General features: G+C 44.1%; 1 protein-coding gene and 1 pseudogene across 5 annotated transcripts in view; both read left to right on the top strand.

The window, feature by feature from the left end:
* SLC41A3 (solute carrier family 41 member 3) overlaps positions 1-15263 on the top strand; it is a 73534-nt gene extending 58271 nt beyond the window's left edge. For all 5 annotated transcript variants that reach the window (XM_075550247.1, XM_075550250.1, XM_075550248.1 and 2 more), the window contains 3 exons: positions 618-752; positions 13877-14025; positions 14442-15263. In XM_075550247.1, the coding sequence (XP_075406362.1) occupies positions 618-752; positions 13877-14025; positions 14442-14651 (494 nt within the window). In that variant the 3' untranslated portion in view covers positions 14652-15263. The remainder of the gene's footprint in view (positions 1-617; positions 753-13876; positions 14026-14441) is intronic.
* A 365-nt stretch (positions 15264-15628) lies between these two features.
* On the top strand, positions 15629-17318 carry LOC142449314 (eukaryotic translation initiation factor 3 subunit H pseudogene; annotated as a pseudogene).
* The last annotated feature ends 988 nt before the right edge of the window (positions 17319-18306 follow it).

The following is an 18306-nucleotide window of genomic DNA, read 5'->3' as shown; positions in this document are numbered from 1 at the left end:
TTGGGGAGCCCACCGCGGTTTGAGATGACCCAGTAAGAAACTCTCTCTTCCGAAAAGTCCCTCTGGCCTCATAGGTTTCCATTGGATGACTCACCTTGTGGCCTGTCTGTCACCCTATGATAGTGGTCTCCTTCATTTTTCCACTGCCCTCTGATTATCCACGGGTCAGGTTCTTCCTCTCCCCACCTTGAGGTAAAAACAGATGAAAATGTCTCATGTATTCCAACTTGACCACTTCTGAGGTTCACCTTCATCCAAAGTAGCTATTCTCCCATAAATCCATCATCTCTCACCTCTCCTCTCCTTATTATCCTCAATCCCCATTCCTTTCCTGGATTCCTTGCTACCTTTTTACACTGCCTTTCTTCAGAAAACATTTTGAGATCTGACTTTGCTCTCCACCCTTCTCTCTACTTTAATGAGATGGGATGCCAATTTACTAGCTCAGAATCTCTCTGAGAAGGATTGGGGCACCTTTACTTGGTGGCAAACAGTGGGAGGGGAGGAAAGAAAGTCAAGAGAGTCATCAATTCAGGAGACAGCAAAACTTGAAAGATGGGCTGGAATTCAGATGCTGGCATGAAGAAGGGGAAACTAACTTACTGTTCTCCTCCTAGGTGTTGGTGGCAATCTGGTGGCCATTCAGACTAGCCGGATCTCTACCTACCTGCACATTTGGAGCTCACCTGGGGTCCTACCCCTCTGGATGGAAAAGTTCTGGCCTAACCCATGTTCTACTTTCTGCTCCTCAGGTGGGTCTGTTGTCTTCCAGAAGCCATGTGCCTTTTCTTCAAACAATTAGAAGCCACTGTCGTTGAGGAACAAGTAAACAATGCCATTGGAATGTGGCACTGGTAGCAATGGAAGTTGGAAGCTGATGCTAGACTCAGCATACAGGGTTGCTGATCCTAGCATCCTAAAGCTATTGACTCCTCAGGCCTGCCTTTCCTTTATTCATTCATCCCCTCCAAGATAAGTACTGACTATTCTGTACGGGGTGTCGTGATTATATTAGTGAAATGGAGAAAGTTGATTCTTGCTCGCATGAAGTTCTTAGCCTAGAAGGGCAGATAAGCATAAAACAATGAGACGCATAATTACATATGTTGTGATATGTCATTAACACAAGGTGTCATGAAAGACAATTGCAGGGGTCAGAGCGTTACCATCCTTTCTGAAGATGAGCGAGGACTGGTTGAGGAGGCATGCTGGATGGAGCAAGAGAAGGATTCAATGCAGAGGAAACATTCAGAGCAGAGGCCTGTGAGAGGAAGGCGTTTGGCACATCTGAGGAACGGAAAGGCCAGAGAGAACCAAGCACACTGAGCAGGAGAGAGAATAAAGGAAGCTGAGGCCGGAGTTGATTGCGCAGAGCTTGAAGAAGGACTGAATTCTATTGTGAGAGCCATGGAAAGTCATTGGAGGAACATTCTCTTCTGTTGCTTTGACCAATTGGATCTTTACTCTGGTTCCACTTTATGCTTTTTATTTCATGAAGCATCACCTTTATGACACAAGATTCACACCGAAAAATCAAGCAGGAGTCCAGAGATCCAATGATGCATTGCATTGGATATATCTGCTACATGAAGCCTCTGTAAAGTGTCGGTGGCAAGGAGGTTACTTTGAGGAGTAAGGTGTGCTTGACCCGAGCCATGTCACAAAGAAGAGCGAAGAAGAATCGATGCATTTGAATTACCGTGCTGGCAAAGAATATTGAAAAGACCACAGACTACCAAAAAACAAACATCTGTCTCGGAAGTACAGCAGGATGCTCCTTAGAAGCAAGGATAGCATGGCTTTGTCTCAGGTACTGGTCTATGACAGGATGTCATGCTTGGTAAAGTAGAGGGGCAGCGGAAAAGAGGAAGGCCCTCAAGGAGGTGGACTGACCAGTGGCTGCACCAATGAACCCAACCATAAGAACAACTGTGAGGATGGGACAGGATCCGCTGGTGTGTTGCTCTGCTGTACACGGGGGCGCTGTGTGTTGGAGCCAACCTGACAACATATATCTGCTGGTGTGTTTCTGGCCTTGGAGATGAGTACCCAGTAGAGAGACTGATACTTCCATTGACACGCGTCTCACAGAGCACATACTGTCCCCGTGGTGGTTGCACTTCTGCCATCCCACGAGCGGGTTTTGAGTGTTGCAATCTCTGCACATCCTCTCCAGCATTGCATTTCTTTCTTGTTGAAAAATACTGTGTACTGTCAATGTCAGTGTGGTATCATTGATTTAATTTGTATTTCTCTCATAGCTTATGAGGATAATTGGCTCCCTGGATGTCATCTTTAGCGAATTGTCTGTTTTCTAGCCCTCATGCTGCTTGTGGTCCATTGATTGCATCATCTTTCCCTGTTTTCTCATGTGCAGAGTTTGGCTGTTGCTGCTAAGACACGATGTTGCTTTTGTTTTTGTCTTGGAATGAGGACTATTTACTTTGCATTTGCTGTACTGAGGAGTTAGGTGTCTGGGTTATGTGGAAATTCCTTATCCTGAGAAGGGGTTAATGCCAGGAAAATTTAAATGCTGTCCCCTTCCAAGGTCCTGGCCTCGAGGTAGGCTCCTGCAATTTTTGCAGAAGTTTGGCCAATGACCAGTACAGTTGTCACAAAAAGAAGAGAAGACAATATCCCCACTCAGTCAAGCTGTCTTTGTGCTCTCTGAATGTCAGAACAGGGCCTGCAGTCTCTTACAATTAATCTCCTCTGACCCTGAGCTGACAAGTGGACTCTCTAAATGCCAGGGCTACAGAGAGTTGAATTTCAAACTCCCCCATGTTAATTTGCCCTGAAGCAGGTTCACCAAACTTTGCCTTCCCCCAGGACAGGTTCATCCCCCAGGTACACCAGGGTCTGGCTGCCACGGCCCTCCAGAGGGCCGGAGCTAGTTCCACAGCCCAGGCAGCCGTTGGAAGTGAGCCTCCAGCTGACTTAAATCATTCCTATCTGGCAGGAATTCTGTGTGCGGACTGTCTCTTCCAGCCTAGGTCTTCAGGGAGCTAGTGAATTTTCCCCTCCCAGGTTCATTGGCACTCACCTCCCACCCTAGTGAAGCCCTCCCCTCCAAGTGTGTTGTGGGGAAAGTGCCACTGTCCTCTGTGTTGCTCTTCCAGGGTCCAGGGCCTTCACAGGGGGTGATGAGTAGGTTCACGTGTCTCTTTGTCCCTCCCTTCCCCCCAGAGGCCTGGAGCTGCAGGAGCTGCTGGAGGAGGATTATCTCCATGGGAATCCTGTTCCAGGAGCCAGGAATCTGAGACTTTGGAGGGGTGGCTTGCACTGGTTGACTCCTCTGAATTACCAGGCAGATTTCTGTTCTCCTGGGGAGGTTTTGCACTCCTTGGATGATTTTATGGCAACTTGAATTTGTATGAAAGTGCAAGGATTTGTATGAAAGTGCAAGGGCAGCGTGCAACTGGACAATCAGGTCACAACCAAATGATGCCTCCTTGGGGGTGTGGCTTTCTTAAAGGAAGAAACTGGGAACACACTACCACCCCCTTTTGTCCCTGGGCCTTCCTGCCTGCTGGGGACTCTGTGTTTGCCTCCCACATGGGGCCATCTGACTCTGAGAGCTTTTGGCACACTTACCCTGCTTCCACTGACCTTGGACTCACGCGTTTCTGCACCCACAGCCTGTGATCTCCTTCTGCATCCTCAGCCTGCAGCTGCTTGGGTCTGAAGAGAGACTTATGGACTGGCATTGGATTTACAGACGTGAGCTGGATGGGGCTGCGATGCCTTCTTGCTCTAAGATGACTTGATCTAAAGGTCTTTGACATATATGAGTGCCACTGATTTTGTTTCTCTAGGCAACCCAGCCTAACACACTTGGCTTTGTTAGTCTTCTCTGCTTTTTGGCAAGTTTTGTTTGGAGAGAGTGTTACAGAGTTTCTGGCTACATAGCCATGCTTTTGAAATCCCCATATTCATTGAGTTTTTACTCCCAATTAGTACATTTTTTTATGTTTAAAAAAATCCATCTGGTTATTTGGGATTTTTGAATCTTCTATTTATTTCAAGCATTTGCCTAATTACTTGATAAAGCATTTTTAAGATCACTTTATTAAAATCATTTTTAGATAGTTCTAACATCTGAACCATCTTGGTATTGGTGTTAGTTGATTGTCGTTTATTTTTCTGGTTCTTGGTACGATGAATGATTTTAGATTTATCCCTGGACATTCTGGATCTTATTTCAAGTTCTGCTTTAGATGGACTCCTCCTAGCTCGCTGTATTGGAAGGTCAGGGAATGTGCTGTGTACACAGCTCTCCACGAAGCCTCCACTGATAGTATCCTGGCTGGGAGGCATGGCAGTGCCCTGTTACCACTTAGCACATCTCCCCCCTCTACTGACAGACACCGTGGTGTAGGGTGGCCTTGTTATCTCTGTGCTGCAGTAAACTTACAGCATCTTACTTGGGCTCCTCTGACATGGCCTTGATGGGAAAGGGGGTGGGTAGTGCCTTGTTACTACCAAGTGGAAGTGGAGGTCCAGGCTCCTCACTGACACCACGGAAAGAGAGCCTTCATACTGCCCCCCCTTGTATCACCTCTTCAGGATGGAGTGGGTGCCACCCTACACCCGAATGAAAGGGGAAGGTGCAGCTCCCCGTGAGGTTTTTGCTCAGAGTGACAGGGATGCCTTTCTGTTTGCTCGTCGTCCCGATGCGATGTGGCTGCCATAGAGCAGTTATTCTCTAAAAGGACACTGCTTTGCTGGGCACCCCTTTCCTGATCCTTTAACTCAAGAGAGCAGACTGGGGTCGCGGCTCTTTTGCCTCCGCAGATGGGTGTTTCTGGGTCGGCCCATGGCTGGGCTGTGGGAGGCAAAGAAGGAAACTCATGGACTTGTCGTTGTAGGTGTTCTTTGGGTCTCAAGCTCCAGAGTCGGTCTGACATCTCTCCACCTGTCAGTCTGCTGCGTGTTTGGGGCTTGTCTATGTAGAGTTCTTAGAGGCACTCAGGAAGAGAAATGAAGAGTTCCCATTACATTTTCCAACTTTTCATGTGTATACTGAAACAATATTTGTTTACTATGTTGTTTACCCAGAGTATTTTTATTGAGTTCTTGTTTGTATAGCTTTTTTCCCAGTAGATTTTCTTGAATTTTCATGCCAGCAGCACACAGTAATTAGTTTACTTCTTCCTCTTTACATTTAAAATATCATTTAGTTCCTTGACTAAATTTTCATCCTGACTAGATTTGGTTCTCTTATGCATTCTTGCTGTCTCTCACACACTGCTTATTTCCTGGCAGACTGTTTCGTTTCAAAACCAAATACGGTCTTTCCTCCCTTTCCTTGTTAATTTGGTGAAGTATATTCTATTAATTCTGAGACAGATTGAAACTCACGTTTCATTAAAATGCTTTGTTTCTGTTTGAGAAATCATTCACATGTTAGAGTTTATGAAAGTGTGGAGAGGTCAATCACTTGTACTGTAAAACCTCAAGCTCATAGGACTTGGGCATCATTAATAACCATGTCACTAATATTAGGTATTGACAGAGGCTGGGTACTTATGAAGAAGAGGGTGTTGTCACAATGCACTAGGGTTCAGTTGGGAGCCCTAGAGTGGGTCAGCCAAGAATGGAATCTTCTTGGAATCAGTGTAGCTCTCGGCAGCCATATGGGATTACCATTTTGAGACTCAGTGTCCACAAGAGAGGTCCCCAGGTGGCACAATGGTTAACATTTGCCTTCTAAGTGAAAAGTTGATGATCCAAACCCACTAACCATTCCATTGCAGAGGGTGGGGGGAAAGGATATGACAGTCTGCCTCTAAAAGGTTACAGCCTTGGAATCCCTGTGGAGCAGTTCTACTTTGTCCTGTAAAGTCCCTTGAACTTGACAGTTGCAGGTTTATTATTTTTTGCCATGGGAGTAGTCCATTGTGTGCTATGTGTAACCTAAAACTTGGATTTGATAATCTGCCTTACACATGTAGTATACAAGAGGGCTGTAAAAGTGATATGTTCTTTTCCTGAATATCATCATCCATGGAGTCTGCCAGTCAGACGAGTCGACAGACGTAGTGAGACTCAATTTGCCTTGCTTCCTCAGAGGACTAAGCCTGGAATTTCTAGAAGGTCTGGACTATGGATTGAATTGTTTCCCCCAAAATGTGTGTCTACCTTCCTGGACCACGATTCTTAGTGCTGTGCAATTATCCTCCACCTGTGCCTGGTGTAATCAGCCTACATGTTAGAAATCCTATTAATGAGGTGAGATTCGTGGACATTATGCTAATGAGTCAGGGTACAATCTAAATGATTAGGTTATAATTTGATTCCATCTTTCTGAGTTTATAAAAGAGATTAAATGAGCAGGCAGAGATCTGAGACTTCAGTCCCACCGAGAAAAAGAATCAGGAGCAGAACACCCAGTGTGAACCGGGATCCTTGCCCTGGAAACCTCCTGGACACAGGGGAAGACAGGCGCCAGGACACATGGAGCTCTCTAAGGAACCCGGCCCACAGATGGTGGAAGGACACAAGAACCTTCCCACAGAACAGGCAGAAAGAGCAAGCCGTCCTTTACAGCTGACACCCTGAGTAAGCCTTACAGACTATGAAAGAATAAACCCCCTTGTGGTATTTCTGTTATAGTGACTTAAATATAGATGTCGCAGGAGAAAACCAAAGTACAGCCCATATGAGAACTGTGAGGTGGCAGAAAGTTCTGACATTCTCCAAGAACCTTGAGTGGCTTGTGAAGTGGGACAGTAGACTGGAACCGAGAGGTTCACGGTGAGTGATGAGACTAAGAAGATAAGAGGCTCAGTAGGAAGTCAGTGATGCCATAAGGGAGACAGGCAGTCATTTAAAATTTCCCAGTTTGTACAATAGCTGTACTGTGAGATAAGTTCTGTGCATCTGGAGATAATGAATTAAATAAGAAATAAAGATCATGGGAAAACAGTCCATAGATGCCAAAAAAATAAAATAAAATTTCCCAGTGTTGAGCTGTGTTCTTCCATTTTTTTTAATTTTAAAAATTGCAATAATGTTAAGTAGCATTTCTTCAACTTTTACCCAACAAAAAACAAATCCCCTGTCATTGAGTCAATTTTGACTCATAGCAAGTCTTTACAGCAGTGGTTCTCAACCTTCCTAATGCCACGACCCTTTCATACAGGTCCTCATGTGGTGGTCATCCCCAACCATAAAATTATTTTTGTTACTACCTCATAACTGTAATTTCGCTACTGTTATGAACCAGGCGACCCCTGTGAAAGGGTCGTTGACCCCCAAAGGGGTTGTGATTCACAGGTTGTGAACCGCTGCTTTATAGGGTTTCCAAGACTGACAATCTTCACAGGAGTAGATTAGCCCCATCTTTTGCTCACAGAGAAGTTGGTAGATTTGAGCCACTGAACTTGTGATTACCAGCTTAACACCAAACCTATAGCACCACCAATGTACCTAAAAATCAGCAGCAGAACTTGTTGAAACATATTTCTAGCTCCCATCCCAAGATTTTGACTTAGCAGATCTGGGGTGGGTCCAAAACTGAACATTTATCGCAAACTCCCACATGATGTCAAAGCTAGTGGTCCCGGAGCCCACTCTAAGTAACAGTGGTATAACAGACATTGTAAAGGAGCATGGGGAAAAGAGGAAGAGGCTGCATGACAACCTACTTCAGAGAAGGTTTCAAAGGGACTTGAACTAAGCCCATGACTGAGGATGGGAAGGAAGTCCATTACGTGCAAAGGAGTTGGGAGTGACTTCGTCTAGGTAATGGAGTTGGCAGTAGGACTTGGTAGAGACGAAGGAAGCAGAACAGATGAGTGGGAACCAATGGATTGTGTTTTCATGCCCCAGGGGTTGTCAGCTTTGATAAAGTCGTTCAGGAATTATTGAAAACAGCAGGGTAGTCCCTGGTAAATCAATGGGCTCAGGCCCTTCATAAAGGTATTAGCTAAGGCCTATTTGTCAGGACTCCACTTGATATCAAATCCCCATGTGAGCCCTTGGGAATGTAGGCAAAAATGTAAGCTTATTTAGCCTTTGATATCATGAGTCAGGCAAACTGATCATTATTTACCTAATTCCTAGTTGATAGAATTAAGCAAAGAGCGCAAGGCGCAGCCTAAGAAAGATCATTCAAAGAAGAAGGATTATTTCAATTTTAGAAGTACTAATTTATCCATTTAATCCTAACTCACTAAATATTTGAGCATCACCAATTTATTGTAGGAGTTTGGGAAAGTATTAGCCTTTCTGTGCTTTGTCTGTAAACTACGTATAACGATAATGACCTCACACTATTAAAATATTACTGGGCGAGTTTTCAAGTGTATGAAACTACTCAAAGTAGTGGCTCCCTGCTTGGTGCTAGCCCTCATAGCAGCGCCGATGATATGGATGATCTAGAAAAGTGTGATGAAGGAACTAGATGGTGCCCAGCTATCAGAAAGAATGGGAGTCTTCAAGGCTTGTCTCCAAACAAACAGCATCTCAGTGAGGCATCAGTCAAGTCCACATGGAAGAAGCACACCGTCTGGGTGATCCAAAGATTATAAATAACATGATCCAAATCCAAAGGCAGGAATGGCACCAGAGCTTAAATGGTAAACGCCCAGGTTTCAGAAGGACATGGATGACAGGGGAAGCCCAAAATCCACTTGCAGGGTCCCACAGAGCATAAGCCGCCAGGGAATCCCCTCTGACCATCATTGAGAGATGTGAATCGACTTATCAGACAGAATATTGTAAAGAAAATCATGACAGATATAGTTAAGTTAAATGTAATATCTTATTTGATCTCCTTTTTGACTTATTTAAAAGCTGTTTCCGTTTCAGAAAAAGAGGAGGGGGGAATACACGTGGATTAAGCCCGCCGATTCTCCTTGACCACAGCCCAGGGGTGACTACCATGCTATCGTGCAGAGTAGTTTATGGCAGATGAAGTTAGGTTAAAATGTAACACCTTATCATTTGATCTCTCTTCCTACTCATTTTAAAGTTGTTTTAGTTTTTAATGTTTTCTATTTTCTTTTCATTTGAGCTTTGTCTCTGTTTAGTTGTTGTTGTTAGTTTTGGGGGGTGGAATTTGTATGCTTTTTGGTGTATGAAATCCAGGATAGCTAAATCTATAGAGACAGTAACTGGATTCCTGGGGTTTCTTGAGGGCCTGGCAGGGAAGTTGGAGAGAAATGGGGAGTTGCTAACAGTGAATACAAGAAAGAAGAAAATGTTCTAAAATTGCTTGTGGTGATGATTGTACCACTCTTCTTGATATCATTGAACTATTGAATTATATGATATGTGAACTTTATGCCAATAAAACTTTTTAAAAAACAGTGGCTGACATGGAAAAATATTGACAGTGTGAGTAATTATCATTATGACCATATAGCAGTGCACACATGAATGAAATACACAATATTGTCACTCTTGTGGAGTGTGTTTTCTAGTATTCATTATGCAATAGATTATCACATAGTCTCTAAAAGCAATACTATAGAAAAATTAACTCCGAACTATAACCACATGATAAAAGCAGTTGATAAGATGAATATGTATTCTGTTTTCAGACTAGTTGGATACACACCAGAATGTAACTGCTAGCCTCAGGCAATGTACTTCCCTGTTTCCCTCCTATAACAGTTTCCTGAATACACAGACCAGGAGTAATGTCTTCTCCATTGTCACTGTCAGGCAGCAGTAACTACATCTAGACTCCTGTTCCCAGCTGTGCTATTTGTCCCAGCAGCAAAGGACTGGTAAAGTTTAATTCACTACCAGCGACTCTAAAATGGACCTGTCTCACCCCGAATGAGCCTGGTCTTATATTGGGGGGTCGCATAGACATCTCAGCCTTGTGGCACCCAAGTGGCCTCAGATCTCCTCTTCCTCCCATCTTCTCCAACCCTGTGATGGCACTTTACTTACCCAATTGCTCAGAGCAAAGATTTTTTTGTTAACATGTTATTGGGGGATCGTACAACTCTTATCACAATCCATACATATGTCCATTGTGTCAAGCACATTTGTACATTTGTTGCCATCATCATTCTCAAAACATTTGCTTTATACTTAAGCCCTTGGTATCAGCTCCTTATTTTTCTCTTCCCGCCCCCACCCTCCCTCACTCAGGAACCCTTGATAATTTATAAATTATTTTTTCATGTCTTACACTGTCAGATGTCTCCCTTCACCCACTTTTCTGTTGTCCGTCCCTCAGAGTGGGGGTTATATGTAGATCATTGTGGTTGGTTTCCCCTTTCTACCCTACCTTACCTTTACCCTCCTGATTTCACTACTCTCATTATTGGTCCTGAGGGGTTCATCTGTCCTGGATTCCCTGTGTTTTCCACTCTTATCTTTACCAGTATACATCCTCTGGTCTAGCCAGATTTGTATGGTAGAGTTGGGATCATGATAGTGGGGGGAGGAAGCATTAAAGAACTAGAGGAAAGTTGGATGTTTCATCGGTGCTGTACTGCACTGACTGGCTTGTCTCCTGCAAAGATATTATAAGTGATCATTGATCTTTCTTTCCCTCATTCCTTATGTCCAGGCCCTAAAAAATTCCTGTTTGCTCTCTCCTCCAAATCTTATCACCCCACTGTTTTCACTACTATCTCCTTCAGACTACACCAATGGTCTCTACTTCTCCTTGGATCCATCCTTGCCCCTTTCGATTCACATAGTAGCCAGAGTGCTCTTTTTAAAGAATACATGTCATTTCAGCTTAAAATCTCCAAGTGATTCTCAACATATTAGTCTCAACCCCAGTCTGCACCGCACATCCTACCTCATTGTGTCTCTTCATGGATCCCTAGCTGCTCACACTCAACCTTTCTTCTTCCTTGTTCCCAGGCTCCTAAGCCTCTTGCACTTTATTTTTCTTTTATCTAGAGCAGCGGTTCTAAACCCGTGGGTCTCAACCCCTTTGGGGGTCAAATGACCCTTTCACAGGGTCGCCTAAGACCAATAGAAAACACATATTTCTGATGGTCTTAACAAGGTTGATACCATAATGTACTTATGCGGACCAGTCACACATGTGTAGAGAGCAGCTACTATGTAGAACGCAGCTGCTGTGTCGAAAGCACGGATATATATCTGTACCGTGGGAACTTAACCTGGATACGGATTGATCTTTTTATGTTCAGCTCTGGTTGATGTGCTCACTGCCCCCTGGTGATAGTAACAGGTATGTAAAATAAGCAACACAGAGAATGGTAAATCATAGGGAACTTTAATGAACTGTACTGACTGAACTATGCCATGTGTCATCTTTTGTATTATTAAAGCTATTGTTATATTTTATTTTCACTAGCAAACCATCCCATAACAATGGATCGTGTAGAGAGGAATGTTAAGAAAAGAAAATATAGTGAGGATTTTTCACAGTATGGTTTTACCTCAATAATCACAGCAGGAACTGAGAAACCGCAATGTGTTATTCATTGTCAAGTTCTATCAGCCAAATCTATGAAGCCAAACAAACTAAAACGCCATTTTGATAGCAAGCATCCAAGCTTTGCCAGCAAAGATACCAACTATTTTAGAAGCAAAGCTGATGGACTCAAGAAAGCCAGACTTGACACTGGTGGCGAGTACCACAAACAAAACGTAGCAGCCATTGAAGCTTCATAGTTGGTAGCACTCAGAATCACCAGAGCTATGAATCCTCACACCATTGCTGAGGATTTACTGTTGCCAGCGGTCAACAACATTGTTTGAATTATGATCGGAGATAAATTTGTTACACAATTGAGTGCCAATTTCCTTATCTAATGACACTGTCCACAGAAGAATAGATGACATGTCTGCTGATATTCTTGATCTGGTGATCCAGGAAATTAAATCTGCTCCACTTGCAATATTTAGTATCCAGTTTGATGAATCTATAGACATTGCAAACTGTTCACAGTGACTGGTGTACATGAGGTATACTAATTATGGCGACTTTAAAGATGAGTTTCTTTTTTGCAAACCTCTTGAAACAACTACTACTGAACATGATGTATTTAATACAGTCGGTTCATTTTTGGAAGAGCATAAGATCTCTTGGGAAAAGGTTTGTGGTGTTTGCACAGATGGTGCTCCAGCTATGCTAGGATGTCAATCTGGATTTCAACATTTGGTACTGAATGAGTCATCAAAAATCATTGGAGCTCACTGTATGATTCATCAACAAATATTAGCAACAAAGATGCTGCCACAAGAGTTACAAGAAGTAATGAAAAGTGTCATAAGTTCTGTCGTTTTTGTAAAGGCGAGCACTTTAAACGGTTGACTTTTCACAACTGTGCAACGAGTTGGATGCCCCAAATAATGCTCTGCTATTTCACATTGAAGTAAGATGATTGTTGAGAGGAAAAGTTTTAAAACATGTTTTTGAGCTTCGTGATGATCTCAAAACGTTTTTTAATCAGAAAGCAAGACCACACACAGTTCAAAGCACTTTTCAGCAATGAAAGTGAACTGTAGAAAATAGCTTACTTGGTTGACATTTTGCCATCTTGAATGAGTTAAATGTATCACTGCAGGGACCAAATGCAACGTGCCTCAATTTGTCCGAAAAGATCCAATCATTCCAAATGAAACTTCTGCTTTGGCAAAAAAAAAAAATTGAATGAAAATAAAATTTACATGTTGACTACTTCAACTGCTTTCTTTGAGGAACATGACCTTGAACCAGAAAGGATTATGATGATAATTTCTGTGAAAGAACACTTGCACATGCTTGCAGACGAAAGTTCATTGAACTTTCCAAATCTACCTGACCCCCCTTTTGCACCTGCCAGAAGCCCATTCACAGTCAAAGTTGAAGATGTTCCTGAGACAGCACAAGAGGAGTTCATAGAACTTATTAACAGTGATGCAGTGAGAATGAATTTCTCTACAATGCCAGCTACAAAATTCTGGATCAAGTCATATGCTGTTCTGTCTGAGACTGTGTTGTGCCTTCTTCTTCCATTTCCAGCAACATATCTTTGTGAAACAGGGTTTTCCAGCTTGTTGGTTCTCAGGTCTAAATATAGAAGTAGACTTGTTGTGGAAGATGATCTTCGTTATGCTCTTGCAAAGACTGCCCCAAGAATTTCTGATCTGGTGAGAAAGAAGCTATCTCAACCTTTACACTGACATTGGCTTTTGACACCTACTGTCGCAAGATGTAACAATGTAGTTTACTGTTGTTATTTTAAGACTGTTACCCATGCTACACCATGCTTTAAGACAAAATTTCATTTATTTGTAATTAGAAATAAATATTTCACAATATATAACTAATATTGTTTTGTGATTAATCACTATGTTTTAATTATGTTCAATTTGTAGCGATGAAAATACATCCTGCATATCAGATATTTACATTACGATTCATAACAGTAGCAAAATAACAGTGATGAAGTAGCAACAAAAATCATTTTATGGTTGGAGGGGTCACCACCACATCAGGAACTGTATGAAAGGGTCGCGGCATTAGGAACGCTGAGAACCACTGACCTGGGGTTTCCTCACTCCATCCCTGACCTGTGCAGACACCAGCTTTAATGTTGTCTTCTGGATGAGTTCTCCCAGTCTCCAAGAGCTCATTCCCACTAATGTGTACGTCATTCTCTATCATATTACCTTGTTTCATTTTCTTCATAATATTTTGCGGGGGGGTTAATCTGCTTACTCAATTATTGCTTATCTATCGTCTCTAATAGGTGAACTCCATGAGGGGAAGGGACAGAACTGTATCCCCTGTGTTTAAGGAGTGTCTGGTACGCCACAGATGTTCAGTAAATGTGCAGGATCAATGGATCAGTGAAGGTGGAGGCATTGTTGGAGACTGTCACATTCTAAGGTGACCTAGGCTACCAAGCATGTCATGAGAGTGTCTTTGTTTTATCTCTTCCAGAAACTAATTCCATGTCAGCCAGAGTTCTGCTCTTCCTGGTGATTCCAGGCCATCTGATTTTCTTCTTAGTGGTTTACCTCGTAGAGGGTCACTCCGTCACAAGCAGCAAGACTTTCGTGGTGCTGTATCTGCTAGCAGGTCTGATCCAGGTAAGAATGGCTACATCATAAAGGAAACATGAACTTGGCTATTCACATTCTTGGTCCCGAGTGAAATGCACAGCTCCCTCTTTCAAGAGTTCAGTCACGAGTAAGTCACACGACAAAGGAGCTCAAGCAACTCCAAGGTAAAGTGCTAGCAAGATCCAGATCTAAGATTCCAGGTCCTTAGATGACTATGGTCTTGGGTCAGAGAGACCCGAGAATTGTGAGTGGCACAGGTCTGTCTGGCATAAGAACCAGCCTTAACCATCAGAAAGGAGCCGAGAAACGTGTGGATGAGGAATGACATTGCTTCTGGTGAGCCTCAGATCTCAACAGAAGCTGGAGAAAGGGAGCTACCTGGGGTTGAAACCATCTACTATAATCATACATGTTTACTTCTGTGTCTGCTTGCATATGACCAGGTAACAATCCTGCTGTACCTGGCAGAAGTGATGGTTCGTCTGACTTGGCACCAGACCCTGGATCCTGACAGCCACTGCATCCCCTACCTTACAGGACTGGGAGACCTCCTGGGGACTGGCCTGTTGGCACTCTGTTTCCTTCTCGACTGGCTATTCAGGAGCAGAGCAGAGCTCAAAGACCTCTCAGAACTAGTGTCTGGGCCTCCCTAACTGAACCTGCCCAACCCCAGTTCCTCAGTAGGATGTTTCCTCTGCTTCCTTCCTGGGTTTGTTCACATATATTGACTGGAGCTGACACCTTGAACCCAGGATGGACACCTGAAATCAAAAGTATTGTGTTACAAATGTGTGACTGGATGTGCCTGGGCATTAGGGTATGTCCCTGTGGCTTGGGGGGGAGGGGGAAGTAAGAGTGTGTGTGTGTGTGTGTGTGTGTGTGTGTGTAAGAGGGTGTGTGTGTGTGTGTGTGTGTGTGTACTGCTGCAGCCTGAAGAAACAAAGAGGAGACACAGCTATTGGCATGTTTAGTTTACTTTGATGAGTGTGTCTCCATTGTACCAGGCCTGTGCAACCTGAGTTGGGATGGAGCAGAAAATCCTTTCTATTCCTAACCTCTGGATTTGAACCTGGGTGGCCCAGGCCCCAAAAGCCACCTGAAGGTTTGCCATACAGAATGTACAGCCCTTCCCAACTGAACCTTGCACACACTCATCTAAGCCCAGGCATTGACTGTTCACTGCATGTCTCTATCTTTTTTTTTATCAAAAACCTCTATTGTAGATTTCAATAATTAGAGAAATATAAAATAAAGCATAGATGATATTTTATTTAGTCTTTTGTATCTTCAAAGACAGTTAAGTCTTTCTTATCTTTAAAAACCATGAGACTTGAGATTCATAAATAGCAAAAACCACTGGAATTTTTCTCATTCAGTGCTTCTCCAAGTATGGTCTCCAGGCTATATGCAGCACCAGAAAACTTGTTAGAAATGCAAAGTATCTCACACTTCTCCAGGCATGCCCAATGAGAATCTCTAGTGGTCGGACGGACCCAGCAGCTGTCTTGGTCATCTTGATGTACACTTATACTAAGGGCCTCTTGCTTCATAACCTCATCTTTAAAAGTCTCCTGTTTTTTATGAACGCATTACAGCAATCTTATCCATGGTCTGGAATGCGGCTTACTAAATGTGTGTGATAAAACAGACAAGTGAGATGGTTTCCTTCATTCATTCCCCAAAGACTGGCACAGACCTCTTGTATCAGCCAGGGCCCCAGACGTACAGAAATGGCAAACTGAACTGGAGCACTGGGACAGTTGGAGGAAAGGGCAGCCTATAGATAGCAATGGCCCCACTATCATGGTCCCAATTCTGCCTTACACAGCCGGCTCGACCAGAGCATGGACACTGGGACAGATAGGAATGGGAATCACAGGGAATCCAGGACAGATGAAGCCCTCAGGACCAGTGCTGAGAGCGGCGATACTGGGAGGGTGGAGGATAGGTGGGGTAGAAAGGAGGAATGGATCACAAGGATCTACATATAACCTCCTTCCTGGGGGAGAGCCAATGGAAAAGTGGGTGAAGGGAGACGTCGGACAGTGTAAAATGACAAAATAATTTATAAATTATCAAGGGTTTGTGAGTAAGTGGGGATAAGAGTTATACAAGCCCCGAAGGAAGGCACTGGACCAGCAACCACCACCTCCACCTCTGCGACCGGCGCTGCAGGGAAGGGCAAAGGCAAAGGCGGCTCCGCAGACTCGGCTGTGAAACAAGTGCAGATCGATGGCCTGGTGGTATTAAAAATAATCAAGCATTATCAAGAAGGAACTGAGGTTGTCCAAGGAGTGCTTCTGGGCCTGATTGTCGAAGATCGGCTTGAAATCACCAACTGCTTTCCTTTCCCCCAGCACACGGAGGATGATGCCGATTTTGATGAAGTCCAGTATCAGATGGAGATGATGCGGAGCCTTCGCCACGTAAACATTGATCACCTCCACGTGGGTTGGTGCCAGTCCACGTTCTATGGCTCGTTCGTCACGCGGGCGCTCCTGGACTCGCAGTTCAGTTGCCAGCATGCCATCGAGGAGTCCGTAGTGCTCATTTACGATCCCATAAAAACTGCCCAAGGATCTCTTTCGCTGAAGGAATACAGACTGACTCCGAAACGGATGGAAGTTTGTAAAGAAAAGGATTTTTCTCCTGAAGCATTGAAAAAGGCAACGATCACCTTTGAGCACATGTTTGAAGAAGTGCCTATCGTAATAAAAAATTCACATCTGATCAACGTTCTGATGTGGGAACTTGAGAAGAAGTCGGCGGTTGCAGATAAACACGAATTGCTCAGCCTTGCGAGCAGCAACCATTTGGGGAAGAATCTACAGTTGCTGATGGACAGAGTGGATGAAATGAGCCAAGATAGAGTTAAATACAACACGTACACGAGGAACACTAGCAAGCAGCAGCAGAAACATCAGTACCAGCAGTGGCGCCAGCAGGAGAATATGCAGCGTCAGAGCCGAGGAGAGCCACCGCTCCCCAAGGAGGACTTGTCCAAACTCTTCAAGCCCCCCAGGCCCCGGCCAGGATGGACTCGCTGCTCATTGCAGGCCAGATTAACACTTACTGCCAGAATATTAAGGAGTTCACTGCCCAAAACCTAGGCAAACTCTTCAAGGCCCAGGCTCTACAAGAATATAACAACTAAGAAAGGAAGCTCTCGGAACTGGAGTTAGCATGGACTCTTGAGAGCACGCTGGGGCAACTGTTGGATTGAAAAGTACAGAAGATTTTCTAAGACCATTGCTTGCTTTGGCTGTAATGTCTCTTTCAAGCCAAAAAAATAAAATTAAAGCATGTTTTAATTAAAAAAATTATATAAGCCCCAATAAAATGACTTGACATAGAAAGGTCAGCCTGTAACTATATGATCAGACAGTAGAAAACAAAGGTGGCACAGCAGCCCCCTGGCCCTGGTCATCGTGGGGAAGTGGAAATGACACTGAAGCCTAAAAAGCAACAGGATCAGCGGTCTCTGATAAAGGCACATCGCCACTATTAGCTTGTGTCCTGGCAGAAGAAAATAATCCCAACCTCTTTCTCTTTCCCAACCTCTTTCCTCATCATCTGCCAGTGTTTGCCAGTCGCCAAACTCAATCAGAAGCAAAGGACTAGAGGTCAGGCTTCGGGAGGGCCAAGAGACAAGCAAGGGTTAGGAGTGGAGGATACCCAACACCCAAGATGCCAAGACCTAATGTACATTCCGGTGATGCGCTTACGAGCAAAACACTCATCTCTGCCTCAAAGGTGTACGGGAGAGAGACGATGGTACGCATCACACACAGCAGTTAGTAAACTCCGTCTCTACTGACTCCTGTGAAGGAGACGCGCATGGTGCTGGGAAAGTGTGTAATAATGAGAGCGAGTGATTTATCAAATCCTCTGATTGGCCATATTCTAAGCACTTTACATGTGTTCATTCATTGTGAATAATAGTAGGGCCCCAGCCACTGAGCTGCCACTGAGGACTCAGCAGCCTTCCCCTTCAAGCCCCCTCGCTTCCTGATTCTCCGTGCCCCCTGCCCGCCTTCTCCTGCTGGCCATTTCCACGGAGGAAAAGGAATCATGTCGTATGTCTGCTATCCAGAACCTCCACTCTTTACTGATGCAAATAAGGTTGAGACCTGCTTCCTTCAGGGACTGAGGATTATATCCCTCTAGGAATTCCAGAGAAATGGCAGGAAGACCCTTCCTTACTGCTGTCCAAGGGATCGATGAAGATTACGATAGAAACTAGTGAAGGCATTTAGGAACTGTGCCTGCACTGGTACTGTGAGTGAGCATCCAGAGTACTGAGAAGTG

This window comes from Tenrec ecaudatus, chromosome 5 (genome assembly GCF_050624435.1).
Source record: "Tenrec ecaudatus isolate mTenEca1 chromosome 5, mTenEca1.hap1, whole genome shotgun sequence".
NCBI classification, from domain to species: domain Eukaryota; kingdom Metazoa; phylum Chordata; class Mammalia; order Afrosoricida; family Tenrecidae; genus Tenrec; species Tenrec ecaudatus.
The sequence above is the reverse complement of the archived record's forward strand: the minus strand, read 5'-3'. Positions and strand labels throughout refer to the sequence as shown.